This window comes from Glandiceps talaboti, chromosome 18 (genome assembly GCF_964340395.1).
Source record: "Glandiceps talaboti chromosome 18, keGlaTala1.1, whole genome shotgun sequence".
NCBI classification, from domain to species: domain Eukaryota; kingdom Metazoa; phylum Hemichordata; class Enteropneusta; family Spengelidae; genus Glandiceps; species Glandiceps talaboti.
In genome coordinates this window covers 14390001-14409293 of record NC_135566.1, presented here as the reverse complement: position 1 = coordinate 14409293, position 19293 = coordinate 14390001, and the positions used below count along the sequence as shown (strand labels likewise).

At 36.9% G+C, this 19293-nt stretch overlaps 3 protein-coding genes across 3 annotated transcripts; 1 reads left to right on the top strand and 2 right to left on the bottom strand.

Moving 5' to 3' along the window:
• The first annotated feature begins 1864 nt into the window (after positions 1–1864).
• LOC144448770 (uncharacterized) lies at positions 1865–11270 on the top strand. Its single transcript, XM_078139048.1, has 9 exons — positions 1865–1955; positions 2499–2659; positions 2806–2928; positions 3194–3317; positions 3633–3770; positions 3928–4140; positions 4406–4584; positions 5102–5172; positions 7058–11270. Exons 2-9 carry the CDS (start codon positions 2499–2501, stop codon positions 7927–7929), a joined length of 1881 nt encoding a protein of 626 aa, XP_077995174.1. The 5' UTR covers positions 1865–1955; the 3' UTR covers positions 7930–11270.
• Positions 4945–8565, bottom strand: LOC144448771 (uncharacterized). Its single transcript, XM_078139049.1, has 4 exons — positions 8420–8565; positions 8098–8259; positions 6172–6390; positions 4945–5954 (listed from the first exon to the last, which is right to left on the bottom strand). The coding sequence occupies exons 1-4, from the start codon at positions 8554–8556 to the stop codon at positions 5678–5680; spliced, it is 795 nt and encodes a 264-aa protein (XP_077995175.1). The 5' UTR covers positions 8557–8565; the 3' UTR covers positions 4945–5677.
• LOC144449720 (uncharacterized) lies at positions 8853–13864 on the bottom strand. The gene is made up of 9 exons (XM_078140298.1): positions 13741–13864; positions 13195–13369; positions 11975–12709; positions 11519–11739; positions 11288–11374; positions 10294–10987; positions 9859–10005; positions 9277–9438; positions 8853–9094 (listed from the first exon to the last, which is right to left on the bottom strand). Exons 1-9 carry the CDS (start codon positions 13783–13785, stop codon positions 8853–8855), a joined length of 2508 nt encoding a protein of 835 aa, XP_077996424.1. The 5' UTR covers positions 13786–13864.
• Positions 13865–19293: the final 5429 nt, after the last annotated feature.

Genomic DNA, 19293 nt, shown 5'->3' with positions numbered 1-19293 from the left:
GTTTTAAAGGTATTGATTATCCCAACTACTACCACTGTAAGTCAATGTGTGTGAAATTGGCACTACATTAATCAATACCTATGCTTGGATGAAGGCCAGAATATTAACCCCCAAACACTAGATAGGCACACTCCCTGACATTGTCAGGACAGAGGTCAATAACTCCACAACATTATCCCTTATATCTTACCCAACTGTGCCCATTTACTCCTGTGGGACCCACTTACTTAATTGACAATTAATTCACTACATGGTTTCATGATTGACAGCTAAATTCAGACATTTTCATCACAAAAATATATATGCAACAGTACATGTTTAAATTGGCTGTTGAAGTCTTTTCATACTCGAACTCTGCTACGTCTAGATGATTCCTAACATGCATGAAAAATGTACTGAAAATATAATTAAGTTCAGGAGGTTGTATGGTTTCGAGAGTTTCGAATCTCGTGTGTCACTTTTTAGCTCCCCACCGTTGATAACTTGCTAGTACCCAAAAGTTCATTAACTTCGTCCTTATCTACAGCTATGAGCCATGTCATCTTTTGTCCTCTGCAATGATGACGTCTGATAACATCATTTCGTATATGAACCAGAAACTATTGAGTTTGTTGTCTACTAATACAATTTAAAGCATTAGCTAGCTAGCACTTTCCACTGGTGGCATTTCTAGTCTGACCCTGACGTCAGATGTGGTTTGGCGATCAAACTAAGAGTAGTACATAAACTGATATAATCGTGCACACCTCCCTATATAGCCAACCATCGCCAACTCCTACAGAAAACATGGCATAAAGTGCGAATCACTGGATGGAATAAGCGTCGAAACCTACCTACAAGCAATGGCTACAACTACAGGACCCGAAAATATAACGTCAGCGTCAAGAGCACATGGGTCAGTACTCGTATTCTTCAACTCCGTTACCTGGGTTGAAACCATATGTATCAAAGGCCTAGAAATAAATGGATTCTCAGTCTACGTCGAACCACTAGTAAAACCAGCAACAAAAGTAATAGTATCCGGAATACCACCCTTTATTCCAAATGAAACCATCGAACACGAACTATATTATCAGGATTTGGCAAACTCGTGAGTACTGTGAAAACTATTCCACTGGCATGGGATGTAAAAGTGAAAATCTGAAGCACGTCAAATCTTCCGACGACAAGCATTTGTATTACTGGATAGCGACCTGAATGGCACGGTAAATGGATCTACAAATGTCCAATATGAAGATAGAAATTATAAAGTATGCCTGTCTATCGATGAAATGTGTTGCTTTAAATGCAAACAAAAAGGACACCTTCAACGAAATTGCAAACAAGTACAAACTTCACAGCCTGTTATTATCCACCAACAACCGCAAGAGAAGGAGATCTTCACTGGCGCATCTTACATGGTGCATACACGACAGGAACCTACCTCTGCAATGCCGGTTTTCGCGCTGACCCAAACTGCCCGCTGTATGGGGACCGAGATGCACTACACACATCTTTCTGGAGTGCCCGAACCCGAATATACAACTGCTCCAACCTTCATCACCAGAATAACATCACACCTAGTTACTGCCTACCAAGTCATACCAATGTCATGGTTCCTGGTAAACCCACCAAAGAAAAGTACCAAATTCATCAGCAAACACGCCATGCAACTGTCAACATACACCATATCGACCTCTAAAATGTCTATACACCTAGCAAGAAGAAACAGCATGGATAACAGGACACCAATCGACTCCCTCGAAATCTTCAAGACTCAGCCTCGAATTTGAACATTACAGACTCAGACATAACCAGGGGGGGGGACGATGCCTGTCACGTGACACGCTATCGCGTCAGCGCGATGGAGCTCATTCAGTATTGATACACTGTCGAGTGCACTTCCTGTTTACCCCTAGCACTGTCTACTACCCTGTATTCGCTGCTAGCTGCTGACAACAGATCGACAAGGCAAGGTACGTACATTTTCACGTTTTAAAGTCGTATTTCTTTTTTGTGCCATCGTAATTTATTATGTTTACTAGTATATTTCATCGGCAAATCAGATCGAAAAGTATTCAGCGACGTGACCGCGGCCGTGCCGGTACCGTACGTACATGTACATGCCGGCCTGGCCTGCAGTTCATTGTACGATTTGTAGTTCGGTATATACGGTAGGTCGCGGTCGCGTTTACCAAAAAAAGTACATGGTCATTCCATTTTCTAGAATCAACTTCAAGGCATCATTTGTTGGGCACCTACATGTTCAATGATAATTGATGACTGTTATAGTTGTGACATTCAACGTCTACGTCTAGTACGCTAGTGTGCAAGCTCGACGTCAGGTGATCAGTGCGCTACGCCGGGCATAACGTACCGCACCCGGTCTAACGCCCATAAGTTTACGTTCTTCTTTCTGCGTTCTCTGTTTTGCCGTATTTACTGAAAAATGAAGTTTCATTCGTGTCGACAAGTAAACTATGTAGTTGTTTAACATTTTAACATGTGTATTGTTTCAGATGGGAATTGAAGGATTACTTCCTTGCCTGGACTCGTCCAAAAAAAAAATTCATATCGACGATCTGACAGGAAGTGTCGTAGGCGTTGATGCATCCTGTTGGCTGCACCGTGGTGCCATTTCGTGTTCGGAAGAACTCTGTCGTGGTCAACCGACAATAGCGTAAGTTTTTACTTTTTCTTTTCTTTTTACAGTAAATTCAACGCTTGAAATTGCCTTAGCTATCTAAAAACTATAGCACTCTCAAACAACAAATTATGTGATATTTCATCTGTTTAACAATGTTATTTTATTTTCCTTCTCTTCAGGTATATTAAGTATTTTATGGCTCGATTGAACCATCTGAAAAACAATGGTGTCAAACCTGTTGTTGTGTTCGATGGGTTTAACAGTCTGCCGGCAAAACAAGCTGTGAGGATGTCACGAAACAAGTATGTACATTGTCATTTTAGCAGTCCTCGTTAGCTCAGTAGCTATAATAAACTATGTTTTACAAATTGGACTCATAACATTGCATGGATGTTACTATTCTGATAATGACTGCAAATGAACAGCAAAATTAATTTAAGCAATATATTTTACGCATACTCCACAGAGGAACATCTATGACAAAGTAGACATAGACACCAAAACTATTCAAACATGATTCTTTTCAAAGTCCATACACTTGTTATTTCAATTGTTCCTAACTTGCAGAGAACGAGCCAAGAACTTGCAAATGGGTCTTGCTCTATCAAGAGAAGGAAACAACTTTGCTGCCAGGATGGCGTTCAACAGAGCCATCACCATAACAGAAGACATGGTGGGAAAGCTCATCAAAGTAAGAATTCGTTTATTTCAATCAGTTTTTTTTGGTGAAAGTTGCATAAGTGTTGTCTTACAATTCTTTTTTTCCAGAGATATCTGCTGTATAAAATAATGTCTATGCTACTTGGCATTCCTGGCATGATTTTAATCTGACAATACCATTATGGCACAATAGATCCTGGCTTGATTTTTTTTCATTTTGCCATAATGGTATTGTCAGATTAAAATGTCTCCTAGTTAAATAATGTTAGGCTGACTATATCATACACAGACACACTAACATTTGTTATGATACTCTGTTAAAAACTGTTCCTTTCTTCTGTCATAGCACATACAACAGGCCAACATAGATTATCTTATCTCACCTTATGAAGCAGACGCTCAACTAGCATACTTGTCAAAATGTGGTGTTATAGAATATGTTATAAGTGAAGACAGTGACCTCCTCGTGTATGGAGCACAAAGGGTAAGACATTTCTTTCATATTGTTATTCATGTTTGTGACTAACATAAACAGTCAATTAGACAAAAATCCAGAACCATAGCCTACAAGTGTGGTATTTTGTTTGAGGTGAATAGAGTTTTTTGTTTATTACTTTCTTTATTTCTTTCATGTTTTGCAGGTTATCTACAAATTTGACAAGGAGACTGGCTTAGGTGATCTGATAGAGCAAACAAATTTGTTTAGATCATTTCCAGAGTTTGATTTTTCTTTTCACAAATTTCAAAATGTCTGTGTGCTTGCTGGGTGCGATTATCTAAAGTCAATACCTGGTATAGGAATCAGAAGGGCGATCCACTTCATGAGAGCAATTAAGGACAAACATATTATTCAGGTGAGTTAAAGCTATCTTTGCATGCATTCCTCAACAACATTCATAATGGACAAGTTACACAGATTTAAATTAACGTCTGACACCATTTTATATTCAGTGGGGCTCAGGATGTTGTGGTTGTGTTGTACTATTGCAACTATATAACTTAATTAACATAATGACAATGTCACAATCATAATGATCTCATGTTTTATGCATTAGATTATGTACAGATCATATTGTTAAATATATCACTACAGTACAAACTACTTTTGTCTGTGTCTAGGAAATACCAAACATTGGGAAACATATCCAGCGTCAGGTAACAGTACCTGATATGTATGTACATCAGTTCCTGAAGGCACTCTGTGTATTTAACAGACAAGTGGTGTTTGACCCCGTCACTAAGATGTATACCCGTTTGATAGCTGACAACATGTCAGCTGATGACAATTATGCTGGGTCGTATCCTTTTACTGTTTGTATATTATATTACTATTAATATATTATTTTATTACTTCATGTCATAGTCAGCCTGTACTCTAAATGAATGCAGAAACACCACTATGTCTTACCATTAAGTTAGATACAATTGTAACTATTTTTTTAAATGTAGGTTATGACAACTGTTGTATAGGTAATACACTATACCTGATTACAGTGACTGCATTACCAGGCCATAAATAACACTAGGTTCTTCATAAATGTATATTTAAATACCTTCTCCTATGCTGTTGGCTGGTGAAAATAACTTTATTTTTATGTACTGTTTCATGTTAATTTGTAGTCACCAAATGATGGCAATGTTACACCTTTATAGCCTGCATTGGTATTCCACATCACCACTGCTTACAATAATGTTTTATCTGTATGATAACATCAAATTTTTGATGTTGCACTCTCACACATTTCAGAAGTCATAAAAGTCGTTTGAGTGTTTCTATACATGTTGTTTATTGTACATCTTAACTCATAATCCCAGTATTCCAGACAGTCCCCCTATCTTCTGTGTAGACAATACTGTGATTTCAGAAAGTTTCCTTGATGAAACAGGTAAGGTTTAGTACTACTGGATAAACAACCTGCATCTTCTTTCAGTAATTATTTTGTTGTCTGTATAGCTTTTTTTTCTTGCAAATACTTCCAAAAAATTTGCATTAGTGCCAAGTATAACAAGTAGGGGTGGTGTACATGTCCAGGTCTTGATCATACAAAATTGAAAACATTGCAAAAATGAATGCCACTCCAAGTGATAGAAACACTCGCAGAGTATGGGTTGTGGAGAGCCATTGCAGGAATTTGCAATCACCAACAATATTGGTGCTTCAAGAGAAAAATCAACCTGAGTTGTGACTTTATATGGTATCCATGTTAAGGGCTATAGAACTATGGGAGTGAGGGGAATAATGTATTAAAAGGTTGCACACTGACTACACAGAAGTACAAACATTTTATACATTCCAGTGTACCACAGCTGTCATTAATATTCAGTTGGCAACCATTGAATATTATACCGTTAGCAAAAGTTTGATAAATTGTACATCAAACACTTGACATATTATAATGTTGGAGGTGGGGGGAATGCTTCCTGAGTACGATGAAACTGGTCCCGAATGGTTCTTGCACCTCTTCTTGGTAGCTGTGTTCTGTTTGGGACATCAATACCTGGATCTGAAAATCTTGTAAACCTCACTTTGTCTAGGCGTTCTGTCCCTCTCTTTGATGACTCATTAAAACTTGGTAACGGGTCTTCAGTATATCTTTGATTTGGTCCCAGATAATAGTAATATGGCAAATTCTTGTCAATTCGTTTCTCATATTCATAGCAAATTTTCCTGAAAAGAAATTACACATGGTTATTTATGACACTGCTACAAAGTATCAATACATTGCAAGGGTGAGATGCATGCAGTGACATCTTACATCCACATATTATAATGTCCCTTTTGAGATGAGCAGTACAGTTTTCCATCCAATACTATTAGCATGTACACTTCAGTTATGAAATCCAAAACCTGAGTCGCGGGATAGCCAGCAAAAGTCATCACAAACCTGTAATTCTCTTTCAACTTCTTGTGGTCAAATATAGGCCCTAGCATGTGATGTAATAGAGATATGAATGATTCCACGTCATCTGATGTACCAGCCCTTGGATGTTCAGGGGGTAAATTACGATTTTGGGAAACCCTCCTTCGCAGTTCTTGGCTTTCGATGTTGGCAATAAGCCCAATAACGACCTCTCTTGTCAGTCCCCTTATTCCTTTTATAGGTCTAAAAAAATGAAATACATTAATGGATTGATGTAACTGTTTGCTATAACTTAGACATGTTGAAAAAGCAAATGAGAACTTTTTTATGTTTTGTTGAGGTTAGATGCAATGTACATTACATTTGAAGTGTCAAACTTGCAATATAAAACCCAGATGTATTATATGGTTGCAAACTGAATATTCAGAAATACAGAAATGATATACTGTGATAAAGATGGGAGTACGTATGTGGTTGGATCTTACCAAACAGGCAGTTACACAAGTCTCTCATGATGTGAGCAAACTTGATTAGAACTCACAATTGTAGGTTAAATCATGAAATGACTCTCCAAATCCATACTTAATGTTCCCCCTTTGTATTTTATGTATGTGTACACGCCGTAACAAATGACTAACAGAATACAAAAAAAAACCAGAAAAAATTGATTCCTCACTTGATGCCAGGTTTCCTGTAAAATGTCAGATACATTGTATGCGTAAACTTTTAAAAAAAATATACTGAAATTACAGTTGTTGCAAGTACAGTGATGAACCAAAAGCAGCACTTAATTTGCTATAGGTACAACATAGACAAGAGTGCTTTAAATTTTCGTACTTTTTGTTGCTAATAGTAATGATGATTGACAATTTTTTCATATCTCAAAAGTTTCTTTTTAATGTCTTTGCAGATATGACAGACTCATCGTATGACCCAGGAACAGACACCAGTATATCTGACATAACAAGACATTTAACTAGACAACAGTTACGCAATATCCTGCAAGTCAGAATTACACAAATCGATGGTACGATCAGATGGACCATCCCATCATTCCCTGTACTAACAGTAAATTTTTTGAAAGGACTGGGGGATATCAAAGATGTCAATAACCTTCCAGTTCTATTCAACGCTGAAGACAGTGCTATTCTATCAGCAGACTTGCCCTGTGATGTTTGTGTCACAAGTTTTTGTGACATTGTGATAGCAAATGTCACTTACAAAGTTCTGTGGACGTGGGATTTCACTTATTGTGATTTGCCCGATGACTACAGCACCACTTCAAGTGTTTCAAATTCGTCATCAAGTAGCCAAACAGCTAGGTCTGCATATAGCAGCAGCAGTGAGGCTACTGGTGATGACATTTATGTTGCCAACCCAGACGACATGTATTCTCCTGACAAACCACACACACTGCCCTTCAAAGTGGTTGGCGTTACATTCACAGAGATGCAACAGGATGTGCTTTACCACTTGAAGAAAAGTGCAGAGGAACGACACAATGCTGAAGTGTTTTTACGCCATGAGCCTTCTAATGTTTTTGATACAAATGCAGTGGCAGTCATGATAACAACATCAAAGTTTGGGGAAGTTAGAATTGGGTATATTCCAAAAGAATTAACCAAATATGTGTTACCATTTTTAAATGTATTAAAGTGTAGAATAGCAGAAATTTTTTACAAACTGCAATGGTATAGGCCCGGGCATTACATGCGACTCCTAATTAGTAAGCCATCTAAGTGGCATGATGAAGTTATTAAGAAATCATTAAGAGTACGATAAAAATCTAATGGCTCTCAGATAAATGTGTCTTGTATGTCTCAAAATAACATGTGTATTTCTGTTATAAAATTTGTGATGTACTGTACAGCATATCTGTACACTCTTTGACATATTACAATGTTGGTTTTAGAGATGTGTAGGGTTTTATGGTTGGAGAATTATGATTACCTATTTACATCTAAGTAAGAAAACCCAGGGACTTCATTTCGGTAAGGCATCCAATCTTCCAGGATATAATTCAACATTCTCTCATTGTAATCATTCCTTGTCTGTTCATTAATACCACGGCCATCTGTTGCTTTGTGCCAGTTCAAAACTATTTCTGCAAATCTAAGCAAAACATTAGTCGTATTTTATGAGCAATTCTATTGTTTGAACATTAATGTCATTGTGGTTTGAATAACATAAGTATGATAATCTGAAACCTATGTTAGCAAATTCTGCAAGGAGGTAGGGGAAGATAGTACTGTAACAAAACCAAACAACCAACCTTTTCTCGTTTGTATATCCCATCCTTTCAAAGAAGTGAATCACACCAACAGAAAACATGCTTTCACAATCCCCGACAGATTGTTTCCTTTTACCAGTTACAGCAGTGAACGTTAGTCCAGTGTTTGGATCTTTCATAGCTTCTGCCCATCTGTTATTGAAAGATGAATACAAACAACAGTGAGTCACTAAATCATGTACATACAGTATAAATATTGTTTCGAAACCATTGGGTAATGCTGTGCTTTAGCAGTAGATGACATGACAATCAAAGCCTAGTGATGTGATTACATGGTTAATTTGTCTTATCATGTTTTTCAAACCATATAAATTATTTATTTCAAAAGATTGAAAGGAAGTAAATATGCCAGGGTAGTTTATATATTATGATGAGAACAGATTTACAGTCAAAATATAATGTATTGGATTTGATGTCAATACCTCTGTGAGTCTACATCTGGTATTGCGCCATTCCTAAGGCATGTAGTTAAACGTTTCAGAAGATGGCCATGGTCCTCTCTATCCATATGGTATTCTTGTGTTTGTGAATCCAACTCTGGTACATATAGATATTTCTCAAAGTCAACACCATTCTGTGAATAGTTATGAACTTTCCAACGGAAGATATAAGTGGCAAGAATTGACTTCAGGCAATCAGTTACAGACTCTGCTTGACCTATTAACATAATGAAAGTTAATGAATGTAGCACATTGAAAATGGTAGTAGCAATGAAACTGATAAAAAATGTCATTCATTTTGTTGATGTATGGGAAGCAAAAAAAAAATCCAATGTTTTCAACAGTTATTTATCCCAAAAAATGTAGTATCATCTATACATACTGAAGTTATTACCATACCTGGTGTCCATGGTCTTGGTTCATACTGATCTGGATACATCTTTTTCCTGAGTGCATATATAGCTTCATCAAATGATTTTCCTTCATTTCGTATCAAACCCCATAACCACTGAACATCTTGTAATGGAATTGCATCGTGTTGGAGGAGTGGCGTATGTCCTTCTGTATATATTAGTACATAAATAGAATGTGTCTTTCTGTAAATGGTGTTAAAATCATTTCTAACAAATTTTCAGTCCCCTCCATTACTGTATTTGTATCATATAAGCCTGCACGTGTACTTACTAGTACCTACACTTTACAGTAGTCTAGTACTAAAATTTGGCTACAAACTACCCTAGAAGCAGGACATTTTGGTAACGAGGGAGAATATTTACATTTTATGGCACTGTTTTGATAAATAATATTAGGATTGTCTTGTACCTCTACTACTTGCTCCTCCAACATGATTTTTTCAACTAGCTATTGTAATTTCGAGATTGATAAATTAAAAAAACAATAGGTCCTTTGGTACAGAGCAGCAAAGAATGTGTTACATTTCTGCTGTGGTGATACATTGTGCTTTAGCAGCAATTCAGTTACCTTCATCCATGGTCAAATACATTTTGATTGCATTTACAGATGTTTGTCGTGCATTTGATTTTGCTTCCATCATAAGCTGTATAATTGATACCGGTCTCTCAGTACCCATCGTCCTCAGTGAGTTCCACTCACCATCTGTCACAAAACCTAACAAAACACAAAAAAAGGACATATGTAAGGAATTTGACCACAAAAAATTGGTAATATTAAAGTAACAGAACTTCATGTTTTCTAAAACAACTGTGTTCTACAGGTTTATGAAGATAAAATTTTGACTGTACTAAGAGTATGTATGAGTGAACGAATTTATACAATAATATTAAGAAAGAGGTGGACACAAATGTACATTGCACTTAATTACTTTTAAATTATGACAACAATCATTGTGTATACTGTTTGAATGCAGGTAAATATATGAAACATGATGCAACCAACCTACAACAATCATTCCTATAGCAATCATGCTATCTTTTACGGTATTCTTTAGGACACGCATTGTGTTGTCCTTGATGACACCACAGGGCAGAAGGCGTACTGGTAATGCATATGGTTTCATGTTTCTAAGTTCATCACTTATCATAAAAATCATAAGATGACTGGCAGCATCCCTTTCTTTACTGGCCACATTCTTCAAGTAGACCTTCATTCTGCTTCGGAAAACAGCCAGAGTCATTGGCGCTTCACCCACTTCACCACTGAAGATCTCAACTGTGCGTCTCAGGTTACTATTTTCCTTTATTAATTTATCATAACCGTCTACCTCCCAGGCAAGGGCAAACAGCGTGTCTTCAGATGCATGATACTTCCCCTTTTTTTTCTCATACACTAGTTTTGTTTTTTTGTGCTCGTTACACAAAAATGTTTTATCTTTGTCCAACACACTGATGATGGCTATGCAGTCTTTTTGAACATCATGTATTCTGTCTCCCTTCATAAACTCATGCACAAGCTTATGTTTTTCGATATATTTTTTGTGAGATTCTTGCAGCTTTCCATCCCCTAAGTCAATGTCTCCACTCCAGTCTTTTTGCATACTCTCTCTCACTGCTTTCTTAATATCACAAGCATCGGCTTTGATCCACCACCTCCCTGCTGGATTGCTCTGTTTTGCCTTGTGCAGCATTTTTACCTATGATAAATTGTTAAAAATGATGCCAGATAAGTTTGTAGTGAAAGGATGTTGTATATTTTATCATGGTGGACCACTTTTACAACACCTGTGGTACATGATTGACATTTTATGTACACAAATACTAGATTAGTTTGATAGCCACAGTGAATTATAACTTGTATTATTCTTCTATGCAATTTTTTATTTCCCCAAATGCATGTTTGTATAAGTTTCTTGTGTGTATTTAACCAAAATTGACATTTATCCCAGACAGACAGGTCTCAATAAAATAAACATTGAAAGAAGTAACATGACTACCTGAATTGATGTGTCCGATATATACTTTGCATGGCTTATCCTTTTACTGATGTTCCTTTGACTTATACCAACTACATTAACTTTAGCCTGAAACAAGAGAGAAATTTTGTAATTAGCTTATTTGATTACTTAGATGGTTGGACATTCTTGAGTAATTATCATGGCACAAAAAATGTTAAATTTCGAGAAAACTAATAGTATGCCATGATGTGATATTTATTAGACACTTACATCCATAGTCTTCAATCTACATTTTGGTTTTCCATGTTGTACTGGAGTGATGCCATGCAATTGCTGTAATTGTTGTGATGATAGTCCTTCACTTAGTTCATCAATATCAGTCTGTGATATCCCACTCCAAAGAGAGCTACATGTTCCCATGTCACTCGTTGAACTTGTACTCTTCCCATCACGTTTTTTTAATGGTGTTGATGTCAGTGGTGGTCCACAACCTGACAATGAAATAGCACAGTGAATGACACTTGTAAACCATTTTGAGCAGCAACACTCCTCCCACAACATCATACTTGGTCAATTATTTCCATACAAGTTATCAAATCAATTCTTATAATTTAGTGTAATCATTAATTACAAAGGGAGGGGCTATAATGTTATTTGAGAGTTTTGAAAATCTGCCAGATACGCACGTGTTTTGAAATTATGACAAATAACATGATCACTACAAACCTGAAATATTCATATTGGATATATCAAACTCCATATCTTTTTCCCAGTTTTCACCAAGTGCAGAGTCAAGGGCCATGCTCACTATATCACCACCTTGGTGGGTGCCTGTTTGGTGTAAGGGAGCAACCCCTAAGTCATCCTCATCCAGACTTGGACTTTCAGCACTGATGTCATTATGTTTGAATGATGGACCACAATGTAACGCAGTCCACTTTCCACCAAAGTGCATATACATGGTTTCCAAGTACTTGACATACTCTTCTGAATATCTGACTTGATCAATATAATCAACCGAGAAAAAATGGCAGTTGGTTTCAATCAAGGGGAATGGCATTCTGTCCAAAGGCATGCGAGGTCCACTTTCATCAGAGCGCATGGTCCCAATAGAATAGCCAAGTTCATAGAGGGTATTCCTGCGCTTGTAATCATGGAGGTTTTGAAAGGCACTTATAGAGACTTTCAGAAAGTCATCTGGAACATAGTCAGACAATTGTGGGTTATTTTCCTGCAGTTTAACTTCAAAGCATTTCTTCAAAATGGCCCACTGCTGACCATTTGTAAGTTTGTTGAAGGTGTTGACAATTGACTGAATAACAGCAGTATCATCCTGATTAGGGGGGTGGCTCTCTGTTTCAATATCATCAATATAATCAATACCAAATGCTTCTTCAGCTTCTGCTACAGTCTTGAAATTTTGCCCTAGATACTTGCGACATCTTTCACGACATGCCATATCTGAAAAACATTTTAATTCCCTTAGCTTTCTTGATGGCACAAGCTGGCACATTCTGTATTCACCATAACAATGTGATACTTTCATAAATATCAGAGCTGCCAAACAAATTGAGTTACATATCGCTAAAAGAAATGAGTACTACAGTAAATGTATAGACAAATGGTCTGTTTTGGCTGTATGATATCTTTCCTCCCTTCAAAAGTGGCCTATTCTTTTATTGTCATGTGAAACTGGAAAGTTTGGCTTCTTTCTCATTTAGTTTTGTAACGTATTGAGTGACCGCGAAAATGATATTTTTTTTTGTACAAATGTGATTCTCCAAATTTTTCACTATTATATTGTTAATGAATATGTTGTTATGTACACATGTACATTACAGTCCAGGTTCAAAAACTATTTACTCACTGGAAAATGTTGTCAATTTAGTGTAACTTCAACAATACAGTACTATTTTAATTAACACATTTTACTCAATTTCTGTTACCTGTTCTCTTCACCTTGGAGGTCCCATGACTGATGTATTCGGCACATTTGCCCCAAAATGATGAGCTTCTTGTACCTGGCCACTCTGTTGTTTTCTCACCACATGAGTAATTCAGGGCTATATACTTTACCAACAACCTAGTTTCTTCTACTGTCCATGCAGTGCTTCGAATTGTCTGTCACAATGTTGTAAAGAAATATATACACAAACATTTTAAAATGCATCTTTAAAGTGACAAACAGAATCCACCTTTAACATCCTATGGTACATTTGTGGACATACAGTGAAAAAAATCAACAAATTAAAAACGAAAAAAAAATTAAAGGCAATATCAGTACAACAGTCTGTAACATTGTATAAATGATTAATAAATTATTCATTATCAATTTATAATAATAAATGAAATGAGATCCTGCTACACCGGAATCCTTCCATGTACAGACCATGGAAGTAGAACCCCTACTTCCATGTACAGACCAAGTAAGCAAATATTAAAAAAAAAAAAAAAAAAACCACAACAACAACAACAACAACGACAAAACAAACCTTGCCGTGTACATCTTTAGTTGCCTGATGCGGAAACAACAACATCTTTTTTTTTGATGATGCGTCATAAGTGCTGTTCCCAGTGAAACTGGTTGTGCCTTCGACGCGTTTCTTGCACAGAGAGTGAGGAGTACTCCCATCAGAAATATGTGATCGCCGCATAATGTATCCAGGGCAGCCCTAGTTATATGACAATGACACGAAAAATGTATATTAAAAAAAATGTGAGATTTGTGGGTGTTTTTTGTATTTACAACAGCATTTCTGGCAAAGTGGTTTGTTCGAAAGTGTATGGTACTATTAGTATTACTAGTACAACGTTACATATAGGAATATGACGAGGCGTGCGCCGCCATCTTGAAATTAAGACAGTTTCGACTAGTCTTTGACGCTGCCGTATAGTCATTATTCGTGGAGCATTTAGTGGTGGCAAGATATAACGTAAACTATCATGAATCAAAATGTATAAATGTTGATTTTTTACATTGAATACATGATGTTCTTCTGTGAAAAAAACATCGGAAAATAGCGTTCGTCGAAAGCTCCGACTAAGTAGTCTGACCTGTCTCCCGCATTCAAACGTAAATAATTTCACAACTGGACGTTTTTGATATTGTTTAAGCAGTTCGGGGTGATGCTTTATAGCTTAACAACAAATGTGGAACATATCTAGAGAAATGATTTACATATAAGCTCAAAATTCATTGAAAAACGGGAAATACTTACTTGTACTAGTTGTAGTGCAGCGGGGTCACGCGCTATTGTTCTCGGGGTCAAACCATATCACGTGGTAGGTATCGTGCCCCCCCTGGACATAACCTTGCAGTTTTCACATCTATTTGGGCCATTAACAATGCTTTATGCGAGGTAATAAACAATCAACTACATTTCACATATGACCATTAATTATACAACCTAATCAGTAACCAAATGACAGCCGAACGATATGTATTCCTACGCTACACTGCAATATATAATCCACCGTTGTTAAATTCACTTTATTTAATTTTACCAGAGACGTTCACTTTTACAAAGCCAGTTCACTCGCATTTTACTAATTGTCCTCTGTTTTGTACATAGTTTAGCACTTCATTGTATATAGCTAGGGCAAATACGAATAAATGTTCCATTTGAAAAGATTATGATGACGATGATGATGATGATGATGATGATGATGATGGTGGTGGTGGTGGTGATGATGATGAAGATGGTGATGATGATGATGATGATGATGATGATGATGATGATGATGTTGTTGTTGTTGTTGTTGTTGTTGTCCTCCTCAATGTACTGAGTGACAGTGGTAGTGACACTAAGGAAAATGACAGTCAGAGTAGCGAAAAAAACAATACACAAAGTGATACTGAGATTTCAGAGTTATTACAGGTTACTCAATCAGGGAGAGTGGGAGAGTGTATACCACATAGAAATCACGATATCAATAGTAAACAAAGAATAATGTACCAGTAAGCTTTAAGTTTGGTGATATTTGTGCATGGCAGAACGGCATTAATTTCGAGCCCTGTCCCTCAAAAACCTCAACGACTTCAGCCATGAAAGACACATGCTGCTCCGACGTAACAAAGGATGTGTGTGTATGTGTGTGTGTGTGTGTGGGGGGGGGGGGGGTTAGACGCCATGAGGAACGTTTGATGTTCGTTCGAACCTTACAATCTTGCTGTGTTGAACTCTGGGGTCGGTCGGAAATAAAAAAATGTTTTTTTCTGATGTCGGATCTGCAAATTAGGGTAGGTCGGGAGGATATTTCTCGTGAGACTTCACAATTCTCGCGATTATATTTTTTTCTCGAATACGTAAAAAAAGTTTAGAGTTGGCAGTGAAAAACTAGGTGGGGTCGGGTAACCCGAACCAAACAATTTATTGTTAGGTCTAAGGTAAAACAAATCGAATAGTTTCATGTATAAACAAATGTTATTCAGAGCTTATTTTTCGAATTGATACATTCAAAATATTCAGATACTCGTAGTAAGTATATAGTTTGATAAATTCAGTTCCAAGTGAACTGAGAATCATTAGTTTATTCTACAAACAACCACACATTCGAACATTTTAATTTTTTTGTTAAATAGTGTCACAGGTACTTGAAATACAAATGTAAAAACCCAATTTGATATATAGATTAACTTTGATCAAAAAATTACATGTACTTTTTTTATTTTGTGATTTTTATTGGGTGCAAAAAGATTTATTCTACATCTTCTCTCCAAACTTTACATTCCAGATTTTCATACAGGACAAAGACAATTTCACATGCTTTGAACATTAATTGCGAATTCGTACATAAAGTTCGTCTTAGATTCAGAATCAGATTCACATTGGAATTGGAGGACAATATGAGGCTAGGCTTATGTTTAGCCTTAGTCTTGCTGCTAGACGTTCGGGCTTTCTTTCGATGCTGTATAAGCGAACGAAGTTCGCATGTGAGGGCTTGCCCGAACAGTCTAGCGAATGTCATTTTCAGACCGGACATTCCATTGAGATTACGATAAGCGATGGGTTGGGCCATATATGCATATATATACTTTAAAATATTCAATAACCTATGACCTCGGGGAATCTCTGCATGCAAGTGTTGACAAACACATTTACATCATTACTATGGCTTATCGGTTTATGGTAATTGTGAGTTTGATGAGTGTGTAGACGTTGTCATTCACACATTTTAGTTAACGCATTGGTGGTTATTTATACAAGCCCCTCCTTAAGATGAATATGAATATGGCAGTTATTTATATCCTGATGACATTCGCTAGACCACAGGGTAAAGGACCAATGATCAATTTTGTACTCGCTATTTTCCAGATTTCTAATATTATTTTCTGTATATTTCAAATAAAGTTTTAAATACTGTTTCCTCTTACTGTTTTTTTCTATTTCCTACCTGATATCAATGTCTTATCTGAGTTTATCAGCTTTGCATTAATTAGTAGCTTGCTAGAACAAACTCACTATTTGCCCAAATTAACGCATTATACCGTGAGTGTAAACATCTACCGATACGACTAATGGTAATACACGGAAAGGGGTGAAACTCCAAAGGGACGTGTCCAGAAATTTGCAAAGAAATCAACTTTCAAACGGTACAATGGTAATTCCACAACCAGAAATCCTAAAGTACAAATGAAGGGAAGCATTGATGAAGTTACAGCATTGAAGCTTGTCTGTAAGTGCCCTAACACGAAACCAGGCCAACACACTGACGATGTCCCGATGACATCCGTAAAGCAGGAAGTCGGAAGTTGAAACCTTTGACCCCTGAGTTGTTTATTACTGGCGACATGTGCCTAACTTGTAAACAAATTACCCAGGATTCTCTGGGAATAAACTCGCATTCTGTCAATCGCTATCTTCCTAGCAAATGTTGGGACATAAGGAAGGAGAAAAGGGTAAAATACACTCATGAAACACTGCACAGAAGTCAATACTTTTTCATTTTTGAGTTTCGTCCTACATTTTCCTCATTTTTGTGACGTTTTCGCACTATTTAATAAAAACCAAAAGTCCTATCATGTACCAAACGACGCGATGTTCTATTTTCGAAAATGTCGATCGTGCTGCACGGGTTACATTTTGGGGACATTTTTGGTTTTCAATCGTGAATATCTATCATGCAAGTATTTCTTTGAATACGTCGGCTTTTAAATATATCATCCATGCTACATTTTTCACGATAGACATTTTTGGTTTTCAATCGTGAATATCTATCGGGCAAGCAATTCTTGGACAACATCGGCTTTTTAATATGTCAATCCTATACATCCATGATCCTAATAAACGACACACTGTTTTGTCCAGACGACAGACGTTTTTGGTTTTCAATCGTGTCAAAACTGTCTTCGCAAGCATTTCTTCAAATACGTCGGCTTTTTAATTTGAGAATGAAATAACAGTATGCATGATAATAACATATGCATGATTTTACCATTTGTTTATTTCCTGTTGTTTTGTGAATTCATGAATAAATTAAGTGGCAGGGTGATTTACGGATGTCCTCTGGACACGTCCCTTTGGAGTTTCACCCCTTTCCGTGTATTACCATTTAGTCGGATCAGTAGATGTTTACACTCACGGCATAATGCGTTAATTTGGGCAAATAGTGAGTTTGTTCTAGCAAGCTACTCATTAATGCAAAGCTGATAAACTCAGATAAGACATTGATATCAGGTAGGAAATAGAAAAAAACAGTAAGAGGAAACAGTATTTAAAACTTTATTTGAAATATACAGAAAATAATATTAGAAATCTGGAAAATAGCGAGTACAAAATTGATCATTGGTCCTTTACCCTGTGGCTAGACCTCGGATGTTCCATCCTCGATAGCGTTGTTCGGCTGTGTGTCGTATTTTATCGGAAGAACATCCGAGGGCTAGCTGATAGACTAGTTTAGCCTCAGATTCACCTTCATATACGATGACACCCAACAAAAGCAGTCAAACACAAGCTTAGAAATAATAATGAGGCTTGAGGCTACACGAAATGTTCCCACTTGACGGGATGTCTCAGGTTATACAGGAAACGATTGCCTAAAAATCAGAGATAAAAGACGACATTTATTTATCTTGGGTCAAAGTTCAGCTGATGTATGTTTGTTGGTAGACTCTACTCCAATGATGTATCTGTATTGTGACTGTTTAGAAAGATAATGTTTTACAGTTGGTGTGAAGTGGGACACTTCCTGTAGTCACTATGGTATTATTTCTTGTTTGGCTGCTTTCGTAGGGTGTCAATGTGATTTTCCGAAAAAATATAACTTAGACTACATGGGGATGAATTTGAGACTAGCCTCATTTTTGTCCTCTGTTGTGAATCTGAGACTAACTTTATATACATGAATTCGGTTGCTCCAAAATAAATACACAAAAATATGACCATGTGCATTCTGCAAATAGTTCTATTAGAGTACAAAAGTATATACATATCTTTTGGTTCTAGGTTGGACGGTAGTGACGTCAAGATTTCTCAGAATGGAAACGGACCAAAAGGGCAAATATTGTGATATACACGAACTTCAAGAAATCGGAAATTATGGCTCGGTTTAAAAAGTGTACAGATACAGTTCACAACTTTCGCTAATACACATAGAGACGAATAATAAACCTGAAAGAAATGACCCTTTCTTGGTACACACTCCCTTGCCTAACGTATACCAACACGAAGTTGTAACTGTCTTTCTAGCAAGTGTCGTATTTTAAATGTGGTGACTTCACTGAGTAAATGTAACGCCATGTTGGCTATTTCACCTGCGTGGCGTTTACCGTATCTGCAATGCCCGCACTAGCCTTCCTGTACACTTGAGAACGGCTATCGGACTACACTACATCCGCTCTCAAGTCTACAGGCTTAGGTAGGCTATGCTCGCGCATAAAACTTTCAATAAATTTAGACCAACTGTCTCCAATCACCTTCAAACTAAAGTCAAACTTTTGACCTGGAAGTGATTCAAACAACTGGGATACAGGGTAACTTGATTTAGTAGATTTTTTAGGGGGAAAACGGGTTTCCCTGTAGTCTTTTAGACACCACTTAGAAACA

Coding starts and splice junctions, on each gene's coding strand:
- LOC144449720 (XM_078140298.1), bottom strand. CDS start 13,785: ATGTTGTTGTTTCCGCATCAGGCAACTAAAGATGTACACGGCAAG. Junction 13,370..13,740: donor CTAAAGATGTACACGGCAAG/GTTTGTTTTGTC, acceptor ACATTGTGACAG/ACAATTCGAAGCACTGCATG. Junction 9,095..9,276: donor ACCAAGACCATGGACACCAG/GTATGGTAATAA, acceptor TTATGTTAATAG/GTCAAGCAGAGTCTGTAACT.
- LOC144448771 (XM_078139049.1), bottom strand. CDS start 8,556: ATGAAAGATCCAAACACTGGACTAACGTTCACTGCTGTAACTGGTAAA. Junction 6,391..8,097: donor TCTTACTTAGATGTAAATAG/GTAATCATAATT, acceptor TCATTTTTTTAG/ACCTATAAAAGGAATAAGGG. Junction 5,955..6,171: donor AAGTTGAAAGAGAATTACAG/GTTTGTGATGAC, acceptor ATTTCTTTTCAG/GAAAATTTGCTATGAATATG.
- LOC144448770 (XM_078139048.1), top strand. CDS start 2,499: ATGGGAATTGAAGGATTACTTCCTTGCCTGGACTCGTCCAAAAAAAAA. Junction 2,660..2,805: donor CGTGGTCAACCGACAATAGC/GTAAGTTTTTAC, acceptor CCTTCTCTTCAG/GTATATTAAGTATTTTATGG. Junction 4,585..5,101: donor GATGACAATTATGCTGGGTC/GTATCCTTTTAC, acceptor TCATAATCCCAG/TATTCCAGACAGTCCCCCTA.